The following is an 18,908-nucleotide window of genomic DNA, read 5'->3' as shown; positions in this document are numbered from 1 at the left end:
CCGCTCCGACGCCTTCGCGGCCCTGCTGCTCGCCGGAGGCCTCGTGCCCCGGTCCCTCCTCGCCGGGAACGACGGCTCCTGCGACCTCACCGGCGACCCCGGCAAGCAGCTCGCGGCGGGTGCCCGCCCATGCCAGCTGTCCACCATCGACGGCGTGCGCTCGCTGGCGCCGACCGCGCTTCCCAACGCCACGCGCCTCTGCGCCGCGCCGGGGTCGAAGCGCGCGCCGCCCGTCCGGCCCGACACGCCGGGATGCTCCGAGTGCCGCGGCGCCGTGATCGCCACCACCTACGAGATGCTGGCCAGCGCGCGCACCAAGGAATTCGTGCCCTGCGGGATGGCGGCCACCGTCGCCGTCTGGTCGCGCGCGCCCCCGCCGCTGGAGCGCTACAGCGACTACGCGCTCTGCATGCTCCAGGTCCTCGAGAACGTCAACAGCCTCGGCACCGGCGATCTCGTCCCTTCACCACCGCCGCCGCCTGCTGCTGCCTCCGCCACCCAGTCCCCTCCTGCTGCGGGTAGTGCTTCCAGTTTTTCCTCGAGCAAAAGCACTGTTCCCATCGCCGCCAGCTTGGCTGCGGCAGTCGTCTGTCTCGGCTTCGCCGCCGTGGCAGTTACAAGAATCCGTCGTCGGCGTAGGAATAGGATGGCTGCAGGAGACAGCGAGAGCGGTAACGTCTCCAGCGACGACGACGACGACTCGGTGGCGTCGCTGCCGCCGCTACCGCGCGAAGGTCTCTACATCTTCACCAAGGCAGAGCTGATGCAAGCGACGAACGGATACGACAAGAAGCTGCTGCTCGGTACAGGCGGCGCCGGGAAGGTGTACCTCGGCCACCTGCCGTCGGGGCAGCGCGTGGCCATCAAGAAGATCTACCGGTCCAAGAAGGTGTCAGAGTTCTACGCCGAGGTGGCCGTGCTCGCCAAGCTGCGGCACCGCAACCTGACCATGCTCGTCGGCTACTGCCTCGGCGGGCGCGGCGGCGGCGACCACGCGCTCGTGTACGAGTACATGGCGGGCGGCAACCTGTGGCGCGCGCTGTTCCAGGGAGAGCCGCCGCTGCCGTGGCGGCGGCGGCTGGAGGTGGCCGTGGACGTGGCCGAAGGGCTGGCGTACCTGCACTGGTTCCGCGAGGGCGCCGTGGTGCACCGCGACGTGAAGCCCACGAACGTGCTGCTGTCGGAGTCCGGAGCCGCGAAGCTGTCGGACTTCGGCGTGTCGCGGATCGTCCCGGAGGGCGGGACGCACGTGTCGACGGAGGTGCGGGGCACGCGCGGGTACGTGGACCCGGAGAGCTTCAGCGCGGGCACCGTGTCGGAGGCCTCCGACGTGTACAGCTTCGGCGTGGTGCTCCTGGAGCTCGCCACCGGGATGCGCGCCGTGGTGCCGACGCCGTCGGGCGGAGCCGAGTCCATCGTGCAGGCCGCGCACTGGGCCGTGGCCGAGGCCGGCGGCGCATCCGGGACGGCCACGGCCGCCGAGGCCATGGTGGACCGGCGGCTGGGCCCCGCGTGGGACAGGGCCTCCGTGTGCGCCGTCTTCGCGCTCGCGTGCCGGTGCGTGCGACCCTACAAGCATGAGCGGCCGGAGATCGCGGAGGTGCTCGCGCAGCTCAAGGCCGTGCTTGCCGACTACAACGCGCGTGTCGACGGCGACGGCTACGTGTTGTTGTTACCCGACGCAGAGAATTCGGAGGGCACAGACACAGCCTCGTCATCGGCTGCGACGCCCGAGCCGGCGGGATCCATGCCGTCGACGACGTCGTCATCCACGCTGAACACTGAGGTGATGTCGACGGCATCACTGCAGGCACGCATGGGGTAGCGTGGCTATCAGAACCTCGGTCAAACACATGGCGGCACGGCCAGTACGTGGCTTCATCAGGTCAAAAGCATCACCCTAGCACTATCAAATGTCTATATGTATCTGCCAATTTTTCAACTACTAGACATCTTGGAGATGCATGATCCAGCAGCGGTTTTTGTGATTAGTAATCAAGGCTTTGTTTACATGAAAATTGAAAATAGAGGTCTTGTTCCATCAGTGACAATGAGAGAAGGTGGCCTCTGAACTATTGTAAGTTTTTTTCTCCAGTTTTTGTGTTAATTTTTGCTGTAGAATAGTTGATCTATGACGATCTTCCTTATCCTTCCTAGGAGAATGGAGTGAGGCTCCATTGCCGATCTCCTGCTGCACTGATCTTTGGCAAGCAGGATAGGTGCAAGTTAGATAGTGTCAAATGTTAATAAGCCAATTTCCCAGTTACTCGACTGTTTCGGAGATGATACATTGCTCCTCTGAATTGATAACCAAAAATATAAGAATTGGCACAAAAAAAAACAGGTCTCGGTGTGGACGGGAAACACGTGATTTGCCAAGTGCAAAAATCTTTGCCGAGTGCTAAATTTCGGGCACTCGGCAAAGACCTGGTTTGCCGAGCGCCGCACTCGGCAAAATATGGCACTCGGCAAAGAGGCATTTGCCGAGTGCCTGGCACTCAGCAAAGACCTGCACTCGGCAAAGGAAGACACTCGGCAAAGATTGATAGGGGCCTAATGGCATCCAGCGGCGTTCTCTTTGCCGAGTGCCTCCCGTTTGGCACTCGGCAAAGAATTTATTTTGCCGAGTGCCAACCCTAGGCACTCGGCAAAATAATTTTTTTTTTGTTTTTTGCCACCAATTTTTTTGAAGCTTTAGTACACTACCACAAACAACATGTTTAAATTTGGGACATTTTCATTGCCTTTTGGCATATTTCTATAGTTTATTTTGTTTTGTTGAATTTTTCCGGAAAATGTAAGTTTGAACTGCGGGTGCATTGAATAATGGATTACATTCGTTCAAAAAATGTTATCATGGTTTCTTAGTGTAAATTTAGGCTAAATCCAGGAACTGTCTCAGAATTTCGATCAACGTGCTCATGGGGCAACGCCGCCAACTTGCGTGGGAGTGGTTTTTTAATTGTATAAAATGCGAACGAATTCCGAAAATCATGAAACTTGTTGAGTTATCGCCGTATCATATGCGTATGCCGTGGAAAAATTTTGAAAAAGTTTCGACCACGTTGTCACGTACGATGCTCACAAACCAGGATATCTCGATCACATGTGGAGATGTCCTGGTTTGTGAGCATCGTACGTGACAACGTGGTCGAAACTTTTTCAAATTTTTTCCACGGCATACGCATACGATACGGCGACAACTCGACAAGTTTCATGATTTTTGGAATTCGTTCGCATTTTATACAATTAAAAAACCACTCCCACGCAAGTTGGCGGCGTTGGCCCGCGAGCACGTTGATCGAAATTTTGAGATAGTTCCTGGATTTAGCCTAAATTTACACTAAAAAACAAGGATAACATTTTTTGAACGAATGTAATCCATTATTCAATGCACCCGTAGTTCAAACTTACATTTTCCGAAAAAATTCAACAAAACAAAATAAACTATAGAAATATGCCAAAAGGCAATGAAAATATCCCAAATTTAAACATGTTGTTTGTGGTAGGGTACTAAAGCTTCAAAAAAAATTAGTGGCAAAAAACCAAAAAAAATTATTTTGCCGAGTGCCTAGGGTTGGCACTCGGCAAAGTAATAACTTTGCCGAGTGCCGCCCAGCTGGCACTCGGCAAAGAGCTGCTGATTTTTTTTAAAACTTGGCCGAGTGACAGATCACGACACTCAGCGAAGAAAATTGACTTTGCCGAGTGCCACCGATCTGGCACTCGGCAAAGCCGCCTTATCTTCACCCGCGCCCGGCCGGCGCGCTCTCTCTCTTTCTCTCATTTCTCTCTCCCTCTCACCTCTCTCTCCCTCAGCCGCCGTCGCCGCACATCGCTGGCCCGCGCCTCCGCCCCGACCCGCGCCTCCGCTTCGGCCCACGCCTCTGCACACCGCCGGCCACCACGCCTCCGCCCCGGCCCGTGCCTCCGCACACCGCCGGCCACCGCGCCTCCCCGTGCGGTGGCCCCTCGCCGGCCGGCGCCCCCGGGCCGCCTCCCCACGCGGGCCCCAGCACCACCGCGGCGCGCCCCGCCAGCGGCCACCGCCCACACCGGCCCCCTCGGCGGCCACCTCCCCCGCCTGCGCGCCCCCCTCGGCGGCCACCTCCCCCGCCGGCGGCCACTGCAGAAGAGAGGAGGAGGAGGCGCGTCGCGGCCACCGCCCCCGCCCAGCCTCCACCGCCCGCGCTGGCCCCCTTGGCGGCCACCTCCTCCACCTGCGCGCCCCCCTCAGCGGCCACCTCCCCCATCGGCGGCCACTGCCCCCGCCGACGGCCACTGCAGAAGAGAGGAGGAGGAGGCAGGGGAGAAGAGAGGAGGAGAAGGAGAAGGAGAGGAGAAGGAAGGTGTCGGCCTAGGCCCATCGACCCTCACACCGCTGCGGTCGTCCCCGCCGTCGTCGCCGACCCTCGTTGTTGACATTCTCGTCGCGAAGGTATGCCCTACACCTGTAGTAGTTAGTAGTAGTACTTAGTAGTGTTAGTAGTAGTTAGTAAGTAGTAGTAGTTAGTAGTTAGTAGTGTTAGTAGTATTGTTAGTAGTAAGTAGTGATAGTAGTAGTGTTAGTAGTAGTGGTGTTAGTGTTAGTAGTAGTTGTAGTGGTAGTAGTACTTGTTGTTGTACTACTTTGATACTTTCATCTGCATGGAAAGAGAACTAAGGTACATGGCTCGTCTTGGTATATATATGTTTGTTGGCCTTCATGCCTATGTTTGGTATATATGTGGTTGTTGGCCATCGCGCCTACGTTTCTTGCAGGTTTTGGAAACCTCCCCGTGCAGGGGAGGTGCTGCCAAAATTTTCAATGGATTCTAACCTATTGCCTTTTATGTAGGAGAAGGACCCGTGGGAGAGACTCGGCGACCCCGATCGTCTTCGTCGGCACTGCTGGTCTGCCTGCACCGCATCGCCTCGCCACTGCACCGACATGCCACTGCCCCGCTAGCCTAACTCCACTGCTACCCTAGGTATAACCCCCTCCTCCTTTGCATGCATGTTTTATATGGTCACGTAGCCCAGTTAGGCGTCTCCCGTTAGAAAGAGATACGGTCGGAGGTATGTAGATCTTTGCATATCTGCGATCGTATCTCTTTCGGATTGTCCACGTATTTTGGACAGCCCACGGATGCGTAGATGAGGTTAGTTTCCATGGTTCACTCCAGTCTGAGACAGACTTTTGGCATCACCTCCCTGTTGTTCTCCGGATACACACTCTCTTTTGCAGGACGTGTATCGGGAGAACAGCGGGGAGGTGCTACTAAAATTCTATCTCGGATAGGAGTGGAGCATTGAAACTGACCTCATATACGCATCCGCGGGTGGGATTAGGACCTATCCTCACCTATTAGATGGTAGGAACGCCGTGCAGATGCAATTGCTGGTTATATTACTCGCTTACATATGTATATGCCAGAGGATGGAGAACTGTGATTGGATGTACACGGGCCACGCAAGTATGACCCTAGAATGGATGACTAAGACTAATGCTTTCTTGGAGCATTCATTTGGCGAGGCTGCTAGAGGGTCGAGTCGGATGTCGTGTCCCTGCAGCAAATGTGACAACCGTGTAAGAAAGAATAGGAAGAACGTGGGGGAAGATCTTTGCAAGTATGGATTCACACCAAACTATACCTGCTGGATCCACCATGGTGAAGCCGATCGTATTAGAGAGGAGGTGGTGAGACCACGCCTCGAGGCTTTTGATGGAGATGCCGGGGTAGCAGACTGGATGGATGACTTTCAGGAGGCATGGTTCGGTGAAGGATTAGAGGACGAGCCAGAGGAATCCGCAAAGGCGTACTACGATATGCTATCTTCGGCACAGAAGCCCCTTCACAAAAAGACAATGGTTTCGCAACTGGATGCCATTGGATGCCTAATGACGTTCAAGTCGTAGTGTAGCATGAGTCGAGACAACTTCGATGGTATGTTGGCAGTTGTTGGATCCCTGCTTCTGGAGGGTCACATTCTGCCGAAGAACTTGTATGAGTCACAGAAACTTCTTCGTGCCCTTAAGATGTCGTATGAGCACATCCATGCTTGTCCGAATGGTTGCGTCCTATTTAGGAAAGATCACGAGAAAGCAACGCACTGTCCAAAGTGCAAATCCTCTAGGTATCTGGAGGTCGACACTAGTGATGGCAAGAAGGAACAGCTTGGTATCCCCGCGAAGGTCCTATGGTACATTCCTATCATACCGAGGATCCAACGGCTATACATGACAGAGGAGTCCATGAAACAGATGACATGGCACAAACATGGCAAAAGATATAATGCTGACAAGATGGTACACCCATCGGATGGCGATGCATGGACCCATTTCGATGGCATACATCATGGTAAAGCTGAGGAGGCTCGGAATGTACGTGTAGCGCTGGCAACAGATGGGTTCAACCCCTATGGATTGCTGGTGGCCCCGTACACTTGTTGGCCCGTGTTCGTGATCCCCCTCAATCTCCCCCCCCCCCCCCCGGCGTCATGTTTCAACCCAAGAACGTATTCTTGTCACTGATAATTCCTGGACACCTAGGGAACAAGATGGGTTTGTTCATGGAGCCTCTCATTGATGAATTGATCCTTGCTTGGGAAAAGGGGGTACTGACATACGACCGAGCTACAAAGAAGAACTTCACAATGCATGTGTGGTACCACTACTCCCTGCATGACTTCCTAGCGTATGGCATATTCTGCGCGTGGTGTGTTCACGGAAAGTTCCCATGCCCAATATGCAAGACAGCTGTGAGGTTCACTTGGCTGAAGAGGGGTGGCAAGTTTTCTTCGTTTGACCAACATCGTCAATTCCTCCCTCTTGACCATCCATTCAGACGAGACATCAAGAACTTTAGGAAAGGGGTTCAAGTCACCGACCCTGCACCTCAGATGATGACCGGTGCCGAGGTCCATGCTGAGATAGAGGCTCTCAAAGATGATAAAGAGAAAGGTGGTTTTATTGGATATGGTGAGGAACACCAGTGGACTCATAAATCGGGCTTGACTAGGCTCCCCTATTTCAATGACCTTCTTCTTCCACACAACATTGATGTAATGCACACAGAAAAGAATATCGCCGAGGCGCTTTTTGCAACACTCATGGACATTCCTGATAAGTCAAAGGACAACGTTAAGGCTAGACTGGACCTGGCAATGATGTGCGATAGGCCAAAGCAAGTGATGAAGCCTCCTGCGCCCGGCAAGAAATGGAGAAGGACTCCGGTCGATTTCGTCTTGAAAAAGGACCAAAGGAAGGAAGTACTACAGTGGATCCAGACGTTAATGTTCCCTGATGGGTATGCGGCGAATTTGAGTAGGGGAGTGAACTTGTCCACTATGTGAGTCTTAGGGATGAAGAGTGATGACTACCACATATGGATTGAGCGTCTCCTTCCTACGATGACCCGGGGATACGTCCCTGAGCATGTGTGGCACGTGCTGGCAGAGTTGAGCTATTTCTTCCACCAGCTTTGTGCCAAGGAGTTATCTCGGGACGTGATTGATGACTTGGAGAAAGTGGCACCTGTGTTGCTCTGCAAGTTGGAGAAGATCTTCCCACCTAGCTTCTTCCTAGCGATGCAGCATCTGATTTTGCACACCGTACGAGGCACGAATGGGAAGGCCCTTGCAGACCCGTTGGTGCTATACAATTGAGAGATGTCTAAAGATTCTTCGGAAAAAGTGTAGAAATAAAGCTAAAATTGAGGCTTCTATGGCAGAGGCATTCATTCTGGAGGAGGTGTCAAACTTCACAATAGCATACTATAAGGATGGCCTTCCCAGCGTGCATAATCGTCCCCCTCGTTACAACGCGGATGAGAGTTCATCGAACCTCAGCCTTTTCAAAGGGCAACTTGGAAAGGCAAGCACATCGGGCACCAAGGCCTTGTGGCATGATGAGTGGCGCACTATCATGCTGTATGTGTTGTTGAACCTTGACGAAGTGAAGCCTTATGTGCAGTAAGTTCTCAATGAGCTTGTTACATACTCCCTTGTCACTATCCTCCATCTATCGAACCCCCTTATCTCTTGTTTTTTAGGGAATTTCTGAAAAAATACTGGACAGGGAATAGGGCTCCTTCCCCTCAAGAAGAAGATAGTCTTCTCAAAGATGGTGTGCCCGATTTCATATCCTGGTTCGATACGAAGGTACCGTCCAATTTACCTCGTTCAATCTTTGACATCCCACTTTGCTCCTACGAGCGAGTAATGTAATGATCTATCCGGCCTCACCTTGTAGGCCCGCAAGGATGCGAAAATGGATGCTGAGTTGAAAGGGCTCGCCAAAGGCTTTGCCTACAAGGTCAAGTCATTCACCGTTTATGATGTGAATGGCTATCGCTTTCACACAAGAAACTACGAGCGGAGTCGGCCCAATAGGAAAACCACGAATATCGGAGTTCGTACGCCCGGCACCGATGAACGTGACTACTACGGCATAGTAGAAGAAATATACGAGCTCAATTTTGAGTGTCGCAAAGCTCCTAATCAAGTCGTATTCAAATGCCATTGGTTTGATCCTAATGTCACGAGAACAGCCCCTAAGATTGGACAAGTCAAAATTTGACAGGATTCTATCTATCAAGGAGAGGATGTCTATATTGTGGCTCAACAGGCCACGCAAGTTTATTATCTCCCATGGGCGGCCAAAAAGACCCCAATCTTATCGGTTGGTACCTTGTGTAGTTGGTATCGCCGCACGGTAAACTGCCTGTCCCAAACAATGAGGATTACAACTTTGACCCAAACACACGGGAGTTCTATCAACCAGAGGGGCTAGAAGGGAGGTTTGACATAGACATGTTTTCGCTGATGGGCATGGAAGTAGACAATGACATTGATCAGGACGATGGAGATGAGGACAACTGAGAAGAGGTGCAAAATGCTAAGGACTTACAAATGCTTGAGCGATTACAGTTAGGCGATGATAATGATGACAACGATGGAGATGAGCCTAATTTACTCGACAATATTGATAGTGATGATGACACCTATGATCCAGCCGCTGCCAATCGTGAAGAATATTTCTAATTCATGTAATACTATATTATTATTATTATTATTATTATTATTATTATTATTATTATTATTATTGTAATTATATTTCGTTCATTTTGCATCTCTTTATAAGTACTTGTAATTTAACTGTGCTAATTGGTTTACTCTTTGAAATTGCAGGCACTCGACAAAATGCCGGGCGGAAGGTAGGCCCGTCGGGGGGTCAACTCCCTCTACATGAGGGAGCGCTCACCACCCCACGCTGAGGAGGACCCCTTGCCGAAGCCGCCGACGAGGAGGATGAGGAGCGGCCGCCCCCGCGGCCGTCCGAGGACGAGGGTGCAGCCGGCTACCACCCCATCGGTGGACGAGGACGACCAGGCGGTGGGCCTGCACATAGGAGGGGGTGGCACTTCCTCTGACTTGTCGGACCACGGGGAGGCGGCGATAGCGACAGCAGGGGGTTCCACTAGCACTGCCTCTGGCTCTACCTCGTCGGGAGTCTACTTGCACGGGCCCTCGCAGCTCCTGGCGTGGCCGATCCCACTTCACCAACGCCCGGTGATTTGACCCAGTGGCGACAAGTAAGTATTATTTCACTACTATTTCATATGACATGTTGAAAATCGAACTGGAGACTAACAATTCTTCTTAATGACTCTTGCAGCAACTGGGAAGTTTTGTCCAGAACAGGTCGGCACATCAATGGCACCCTGGGCCTTCTGATTCGGCAGCACTACCCTGGCATGGTCACCTACGCCTTGGTGACTTCGCCGCCCTGGACGTGGGACCACTTCTACGCCGCCGAGGACAGCGAGTTCGGCACCGTTGCGGCGTGGATCAAGGCCGAGTTCTGGGTGAGTCTTCATCGCACTAAATTGGTCAATACTACGCATTCATTGGTCGTTCTTGAAATAATGAAACGATACATGATGTCTGTACGTAGGACTTCTTTAGGTGCGACGAAGGGTTTGAGGACCGGGCGGCGCGAGTGTAGGACAAGGTCTGTAGGTCCTGACTCTCGGACCTATACCACGAGACGCGGCTCTAGTGCATCATCAACTACAGCGCCGACGTCCTTGGTCAGGTGGTGAGGAAGGCCGATGCTAGGACCAGGACGCTCACTAAGGAGCAGTACCTCTCGGTAAGTACGAAACATTAATACTGACTCCTTCCATGAAGAATAGGTAAGCTTCATTTCATCTTCTGACATATCAATAACTTGATGGCATGCAGCAATGTCCTGATTGGTGCGCCAGGCACCGCCTCTGCTGGGAGGCCATTGTGGACAGGTGGCTCTCGGAGGAGTGGGCGGAGAAGCACAACATCTGTCAGGACTGCCGCCTACAGATGGGTGGGGTGCCACACCACCAAGGCAACCGAAGCCTCAGCGCGTACGCCCAGACATGGGTAATCTTCTTTGTGTTTTCATCTTTATTTATTTATTCTAACGCTCAATTCTCATTACTTGTAATCATCTTTGTGTTTTCCTCGTAGTCCCAGGTGCACCAAGGCCAGGAATGCAACGAGTTCATGGCGTACGCCCTGGCACACAAGGGCAAGGCGACGGCCCTGGAAGTCACCTACAACCCGGTGGACGGGCCCGAGGCGTACACCAGCGCGAGCGTCCACAGCAAGCTTAGCGAGTACACCTCGATGGCCCGTGAGCGCCATGGGGAGGACTTCGATCCGGCCACCCAGCCCCTGGACATAGACCTCCTGATGAGGCTAGGAAGAGGGAAGCAGCACGGCCGGTACTGGATGGCGGACAGCACAGTCGACTCCACCTCTGTTCCCAACCTCGCCGAGATTCGAGCAAGGAGCACGAGCTCCTCCCTCCCCATATGCTCTCGGCAGCAGAGCTCACAGCAGCAGATGGCGGAACTCCAGGTTAGTACTGTTTTATTCGTCGTTCATTGCTTTTACACATCTACCTTGTCTTTGCATTGTTTAAACATTGCGGGTGGAATGTTGTAGGCCAACTTGCGAAGGTTGGAGGCCCAGCAGGCGGCCTAGGTGGAGGCCCATCGGCTGGAGATGGAGGTTGTACAAGCCCAGAGGGCGCCCGAGGCGCAGAGGCTGCAGGACATGTTCAGCTTCATGGCGAGCCTTCAGGCCTTGCCAGGTGTGGTCGTGCCCCAGTCGCTGCTCGCTCCAGTTGTGGCTCCTCCTCCTCCTGTAGGGACTCCGGTGAGTATATATGGTTGTTTATTCCTTTAGCTTGTGTGGCCCTCCTGTAGATACTCATGAATTTGCTTCTCCTTTGTGCAGCAACAGTCGGTGGGTTCGAACCCGACTCCTCAAGGTGGCCCTTCTCCACAGGCCGGGTGGACAACTGGCCCTCCTCAAGGTGGCAGTTCACACTCCGGGTGGGGAGGCTGGCAGTAGGTACCGTTTATTTGTTTCTTTTCATGTTGCATGGACTTGTGTTAGACTTAGCCTTATGTTGGACTACTACTAGAGACATATATATATTGTGATGGATATTGTCATGGATGATGCGAATGTATGTGATGGATTATGGACAATGGATTTGTATGTGATGTATTATGGATGGTGGATGTGTATGTGATGGATTATGGATGTGTATGTGATATATCATGTGCTGTGTGTTGATATATATGTGATTTCTTTGTTTGCGCTGATGGAAAGCAAAAAACAAAAAAAATAGCATTTTCCCCTCTTTGCCGAGTGCCACACTCAGCAAAGAGGGCTTTGCCGAGTGCCGTGACCATGGCACTCGGCAAAGCTGGGAAGCAGAGACCCAATTTCCCAGTTTTGCCGAGTGTCAAAGCCATGGCACTCGGCAAAGATTTTTTTAAAAAAAAAGAAAAAAATTCTTTGCCCAGTGCAAGAGTATGACACTCGGCAAAGAATTTTCAAAAAAAAAAAATTCTTTGCCGAGTGCCGCTGAGGTGGCACTCGGCAAAGAGGCCGTCAGAGTTGATGTCGGATTTTCTTTTGCCGAGTGCTGACGTGACACTCGGCAAAGGCTTTACCGAGTGCCCGATATGTGGCACTCGGCAAAGAAACATTTGCCGACAGGTTCTTTGCTGAGTGCGGCACTCGGTAAAGCCTTTACCGAGTGTATTTCGGGTTTTGCCGAGTGCCGCAGGCACTCAGCAAATTGCCGGTTTCCAGTAGTGATGTTTGAGAATGCCAATGGGCAAGTGGCCCAGCATGACTGTGAGATTGGTTGATTGTAAAGTTCACAAGCCACCAACCACGACCCTTATCTACAACGTGCTTATGCCAGTTGAGTTACCGATGCGCGTCTTCTTCCTCTCGCCCGCCTATAATGCATCTTCTTCCTCATGCCCCCCGCTGCCGCCTACCGCCGGTGCCCACGCATCCGGGACAGCCGCCTACTGTCTGTCCCCACCGCTTCTACCCGTCGTTCTAACTCCGGTATTCTTTGCCCCCGCCACCGACCCCGTCCACCGGTTGTCTTCCACCGCCCGACCACTGCCACCGCCTTGCCTCACCGCCCATTGATCCGCCACCGCCGCCGGCTCAGCCGCCTCCCCCGTCCGTCCCTCTACGGCCGAAGGATATTGGAGATTTCCACAATCTCAAAATCTAACCCTAGGCTATTTGGCACTCCACCGTCCGCCACCCACGGCCGGCGGTGAGGACGCCGCTGCGCCACTCCGCCCGCCTCCCACCTGCCCCGCGTGCCTGCCGCTGTCCCCTAACCAAGGAGCTTCACGAGAGTTTTAGGCCTCGTTCGTTTACGGCATTACAGGGCCAGGAATCAACTCCCCTAGTGAAAGCTTATATAAATTAAAGTTACCAATCCGGCTGGGAATTCTTCCTGGGGCTCGTTTTCGGTGAAACGAACGTGGCCTTAGGAAGAATATGTCGTGCGCCGATTACAGTACCCGTGCACACGCGTTCGTTAACGATTGGGCACCAACTCACGGAGGCTAGTCCTGGTGTGTCTACTGTCTAGCCTACCCTATCTCTAAATTACTAACAAATGTACTACTCCACTTGTCTATATAAAGCTCGTATATTCGTAAACAAAAAATGTGCTACCAGATTAATCAAAAACCTGTTTACAAATTTAGGTAGTAGATAGAAAATAGAAAATATGTCAAACTTACCGCATCGATCAGCATGTCAATGGCAGTTAATCATACTACTCCACTTGCTTGACATGATTAGTTGAGGTCGCACAAGGAAACTAAGAAAAGCATTTTACGCAAGTGCGACCGACAGTGATCCTCATCATGGACCAAAAAATAAATTCGGTCAACACACAAATCCATTAGCCATGAAGTAGTAACAGCATGATCCATTGACGAAACAACAGGTCCAACAGTGAACGGAACTGATCGTCATCCACAACTTCAGCATAGGACGAGGACTTTGTGTTAGAGATCTGAGTTGGCCTTTGGACTCGCCCGGCGAATGTGGTACGCCATTTTCAAATTCAGCAACCATTGCAGAGATGAAAAAGACAGTCAACCTATGTTCATTAAAGTAGGATGTGTGCAATCAGTAGGAATCCGGTGGCGGTTGCCGGTTGACGCCCGATTAACAGCAGAGCTGCCGGCGTTGATTAATCGCGCACCTCGACGCACGACCAGGGCGAGGATATTAGTCAACTGACGATGACGGCTTACTTATTAGGTTAGCCAGCGACGACGGATGAGAGGGAGAAGTGGAGGTCGAGGCGGGCGGCCGGTCGCCGCCGTCGAGCCGCTGACCACGAGATCGGTAGGGTCTGCTCGTGGGCTTCAATCACAAAGATGTTCAGAGCCTGCGTGGAATGGGCCGGGTTGGGGTCTGCTCATGGGCTTACATCATGAGCTGTTGCGGGCCTGCGTCGAATGGGCCAACCAGAACTGCTCCTTTCGGGACTCTGCCCCAAGAGTCAAGTTGAGCACACAGCAGACTTTCTTCATTGCGGTGGTGGTGGTTGTTGTTGTTGTTATTATTATTATTATTATGGGGCTTAAACGTTTCTACCCCTGTTTTGATGTCTATTTGTGATTTTGCCCTCGTTATTTTAACTTTGTGATTTTACCCCTGCTATTTTTAAACGAAGAAAGAGTTTACCCCTGGTTTGTTAAGTCCCTCTAATGGTGTTAACTTTTGGACGAAAGAACAACTTTGCCCATGCGTTTTTTACCACTGTTTTATTATGTTATTTGTGTTTTTACACCTAGTTTCAGACAGCAAGTTGACATTTTTGTACAGAATTTTTAGAAAAAAATCGACAACATTTCAGCTGATAATCCACATAAACACAATTTAATATCACATAACTAGTACATATAAACTAGATCCATGCAACATGTCATCATAGTACCATAATAGAAGGCAACATACAGGTCCAAATGACATGTCAAACACTAGCATATAGGTCTAAATGACATGTCAAATAAAAATAGGAGCTACTAATGAGTTCTCTAGGCAATTAACAGTGAGCTACATATCAAGCATCAAAATCTAACAAAGTAGCAAGCCTCCCAGAAGTTGCTCCTCTTCCCCTTCATGAAGCACTTGCACTTTATATGAAAAAAGAGAAGAATTATGTTAGTAAAGTTACTAAAATATGTAGTAAAGAGAAGCAATGTTGGCTTGTCTTACTTTGTCTCATTGTTGGCCTTTGCTGACCCTCTTCTCCTTCCCCTTCCCCTTCCCATTCCTCTTCCCGTTGTAGTATCACTTGCACTTACACTAGCACTAGCACTTGCACTTAATGTTTGTTAGAAAAAATGTTAGTACAAGTAAATATGAATAATTGGGATAAATAAATGGAATTGGGCAGCAATACAAGTATGACTCACATTGGGTCATTGCTTCCTTGTCCTGATCCATCTTGTGGTGTTGATTGTCTCCGCTTTTCACTAGCTGTAGGACTTTCTTGGCAAGTCTTGGTTGTATATCCTAGTTCATTGCATTCAGAATACATCTTCCTTTTCTTAGTAGTGACAACTTTATCATGTGGCTTGATTGGCAAAGCTATTTGTGTCAACAACCTTGGTTGGCAAAGTTCTACCTTGCCAGCATGTGTTTTGGACCACTGTCTGGCAAGCTGAAAAACGAGCACACTCTAACAACAAGTTCCAATTTACTGTGATTTTTCCTACAAATCACAGGAGGGAATAAATGAGTTAACACATATACTAATTGCTGCTATTTCCTACTGCATTAAACCACACATCTCAAAAATCAAAGAAAATGCCTAGGCTCTTCCATGGTGGCTGACTGGAGCTGCTGCTGCTGCCTGTAAGCGCGAGCCTAGGCGTGCCTGCAGGCGAGGGCAGGGCAGCGGGCGAGTCCCCCAGCCGCGCCGCCGAGGGCGCGAGCCGGGGGGATTGGGCCGGGTGGAGTAGGCCACAGGCTGCGCTGCGCCCCCAGTCAGTGGCCACGCCGCCAGGGGGAGGGTCCAGATGGATGAGGAGACGAGCTAGGGGGGAGCGTGGCTGAGGGAGAAGGAGCGGCGCCGCCGCCTGGAACGCGAGCGCTCGCGACTTCGTTCCGTTCGGAAAAGATTCGACCTAGACCGACTGAGAAAGGAGATAGACTGAAGGGTATAGTTGTCTATTCGCATAGGAGCCTTTTCTTTTTTTTCTTTTTTTGCCATGTAATCCAACCATTTCAGACGGTGTTACATCGTAGGGGGAAATGGGAGCTTCGTTTAAATAAAACGAGGGTAAAATCTTAAAGTTAAAAAAGTAGGAGCAAAATCACCATTAGACTATAGAGTAGGGACAGAAACCCAAAATTCCTCCAAAACCATACCATCCGAACGGGGCCAATGACCCCGTTCGGATGGTATGGTTCTGAAGGAATTTGGATGGTTTGGAGAAATTCTGAAGGAATTTGTGAGAGGAAAACACTGTTTCAGATGAAAAAAAGAAGCGGATCAGGGCACGCGAACGGGGCGCCTCACCGAACGGGGCTCCAGTGGCAATCCTGATTATCACGGCTGTCCGCTGGATTTCAATAACGAGGATAAAAACTAACAGTGATGGAACCTACAAAGCTGGTGGTGATAATGTTTAAGCATCAGGTTCAAACCTCCTCCCTCGGAAGTTTGTCATAGTGTAAAAGTACCCCATAAATACTTAGTAGGTACTTCACGTAAAGGGCAACTAAAAGAAGATACCGAATTAGTCTCATTCTCCTCCAAATTAAAAGGAATGACTTCACTTTTATAGAAATTAATTCTCATTCCTGAGACGTGTTCATACGGTAGACTGCAAACATATGTAAGTTTCTTCATCTTTCGGCTCCTGGTTATGACAAAAATGCAAGTAACAATTTGACATGAAACATGATAACCTTTAGACACGACTTAGTAGTTAGTACAACCTCAGCGCTAAACACTTTCAGCAGTAGGCTCTCCAGTCTCCTCTTTTAGTGTACGATTTTAAAGCAATGAGACACCCTTAATTAGATTGAGCAGTAGTAATTTCTACATTATCGTCCATAAAGGTGCATGTCCTATCACGATCGAGTTGATAAAATCTCACTACGAAACAGAAACATGCGCTGACTTTAGTAGCCACGTAAACTATCCCAAGTGAATTTTCCCTCCAGGAAAGGCTGGAGGAAGTCTAGAAGAATTAAATGAAGACTACGCGGGATGGGCCCTACAAATGTTTGGAGTCGTGTTATCGGAAAAAAAAATGACCCCAGAAATGATTTTAAACAAGGAAGAAGAAAAACTGCAAGAGCTACACGGGATGGGCCCAGAAATGATTTTAAAAAAGGATGGGATGGCCCTAGAAATGATTTGAAAATGGGGAAAAAAAATACTGCAAGAGCTTCATGGGATGGCCCCGGAAATGATTTTAATTAAAAACGAAAAAGAAAAAAAATGTCATAAGTGGTACATGGGATGGGCTCAGAATTGGTTTTAGAAAAGGAAAAAGAAAAAATGTCACATAAATGTTTTTAGAAAGGGAAAAAGAAAAAATAGAAAAGAAAAAAGAAAAAAAGTAAGAAAATGTCAGAAGTGGGATTTGAACCCACGCCCTCGTTAGAGGACCAGAACTTGAGTCTGGCGCCTTAGACCACTCGGCCATCCTGACCTTACTTCTTGATTTCTGAAATAATGTTCTATTATAGTAGTATCAAAACTTACACTTTGTTAACCAAAGAACAACCGCTATCGTCATAAGATTTTCTAAACCTGAAATGTTACGTGCCTGTACAATTTTCTGTTAATTGTGAGGGCAGCCGCAACATGGACATGCAAGACTATAGTGATCCCAGACAAAAGTTACAATCCAGATATACACATATAATAACATACAAGGTAATTGATTCTCCAATGCGGACTTAAATACTCAAGAGCTATTTAGATCCTTTTATTTTTAGAGGAATTGAAGTTTACTTAATGAAGTAGACTATTTAGTTTGGAATTTGACCGTCCTGTTCGGCTGATGGTTTATGCGGGTGATAAGCCGGCTCAAGCTGATTTGTTGTGAGAGAAAAACACTGTTCCATACCTGATAAGCCATAACTTTCTAAAAGTTCACGTATAGGCCTATCTCAAATTCATAGGGTGAGAGATAAAAATTAATCTATAGATCACTATTTTACATTTCTACTCTGCAACTTATAGCACGCTCTTCGGCTCGCTCTCTTACAACAGATCGCTCTCTTACAACAGAAATACATAACATAAGTATTTCTATCGTAAGGCTAATAATACTATACAAATACATTGCACATTCAACCATATTAGCTTAACTAATCTGTATTTAAATTATGATTATATTAAAATAAATTTTAATTCTAAGGATTCAAACTGTGCCTCACAGTCCTTTATTATGGCCTCATCGTTCATACGTTTTCAGCGTGAGGCTTTAGGCCTTGTTTAAATTCAAGATATAAAGTTTTGGGATGTCATATCGGGTGTCACATGGGGGTGTCGTATGGGGTGTTTGGATACTAATAAAAAAATAAATTACAGAATCCGTCAGTAATCCGCGAGACGAATTTATTAAGCCTAATTAATCCGTCATTAGCACATGTGTTACCGTACCACCATATTGTCAAATCATGGACTAATTAGGCTTAAAAGATTCGTCTCGCAAATTAGTCGCAAACTGTGCAATTAGTTATTTTTTAATCTATATTTAATACTCTATGCATATATCCAAATATTCGATGGGTTAGGAAATAAACTTTAGGGGGAGAAACTAAATAAGGCTACAGTAAAAACTGTTCTGTGTCTACATTGTTTTTTTCAATGTAGAACGTGTGCTCTAGCCTTTTGTCAAACAAAGGGCCAGTTTGGTTGCCGAATTATTTGGCAAAACGATACTGTAGCATTTTCGTTGTCATTTGGCAATTAGTGTACAATCATAGTTTAATTAGGTTTAAAAGATTCGTCTCGTGGATTTCGTCTAAACTGTGTAATTAGTTTTATTTTTTATTTATATTTAATGTTTCATGCATGCGTCCAAAGATTCGATGTGATGAGAAATCTTGAAAAAATTGGTATTTTAGGAGGGAACTAAACAGGGCCAAAATCATCATATTTTCTAACCTTCTGCGAAGTCAACACCCGTGATGTGATCTGGACCTAGACGTTGAGAGATGGAGGCTGGGACAACCGTACACCGTGGAGCGTTGGGGTGTCATGAGGAATGCGCGTCTGGCGTGGGGCTGGCGTGCAAACGTCAGCGTGACGTGACCGGTCCTATGAGCTAATTCGACGATACGGTTACAGGTACAGGTACAGCTGCCGTTTGACCATTCAGTATTCCCTCTGTTCCAAATTATCTATCGCTTTTAGTTTTCATATCACAAGTTTAACTCGATTTGTAGAAAATACGCGTAATATTTATATCTTTAAATAAATTTATTAAAAAACTAGATTGAAAGATCTTTTCAATGATACCAATTATATATAATAAATATTAATATTTTTTAATATATATTTTGTC

The 18,908-nt window shown here is 49.2% G+C and overlaps 2 protein-coding genes and 1 non-coding gene across 3 annotated transcripts; 1 reads left to right on the top strand and 2 right to left on the bottom strand.

The window, feature by feature from the left end:
- Position 1: 1 nt before the first annotated feature.
- Positions 2–2,138, top strand: LOC136531912 (probable serine/threonine-protein kinase PBL4; the record flags this gene model as incomplete). Its single annotated transcript, XM_066524575.1, has 1 exon — positions 2–2,138. A coding segment is annotated over one exon (1,824 nt), but the record flags the coding sequence as incomplete, so codon positions are not given.
- Positions 2,139–3,815: 1,677 nt separating this feature from the next.
- Positions 3,816–4,253, bottom strand: LOC136531911 (rRNA 2'-O-methyltransferase fibrillarin-like). The gene has a single exon (XM_066524574.1). It carries the CDS (start codon positions 4,251–4,253, stop codon positions 3,816–3,818), a length of 438 nt encoding a protein of 145 aa, XP_066380671.1.
- A 12,705-nt stretch (positions 4,254–16,958) lies between these two features.
- Positions 16,959–17,042, bottom strand: TRNAL-CAA (transfer RNA leucine (anticodon CAA)). Its single transcript has one exon. It is a non-coding gene; the product is annotated as a tRNA-Leu (tRNA).
- Between the last annotated feature and the right edge of the window lie 1,866 nt (positions 17,043–18,908).

Source organism: Miscanthus floridulus, unplaced genomic scaffold, assembly GCF_019320115.1.
Source record: "Miscanthus floridulus cultivar M001 unplaced genomic scaffold, ASM1932011v1 fs_475_2_3, whole genome shotgun sequence".
Lineage (NCBI taxonomy): Eukaryota > Viridiplantae > Streptophyta > Magnoliopsida > Poales > Poaceae > Miscanthus > Miscanthus floridulus.
This window is presented reverse-complemented; position numbering and strand designations above follow the sequence as displayed.

What these genes read in the sequence shown, in the direction of transcription:
- LOC136531911 (XM_066524574.1), bottom strand. Translation starts at nt 4,253, where the DNA reads ATGGGGGAGGTGGCCGCTGAGGGGGGCGCGCAGGTGGAGGAGGTGGCC.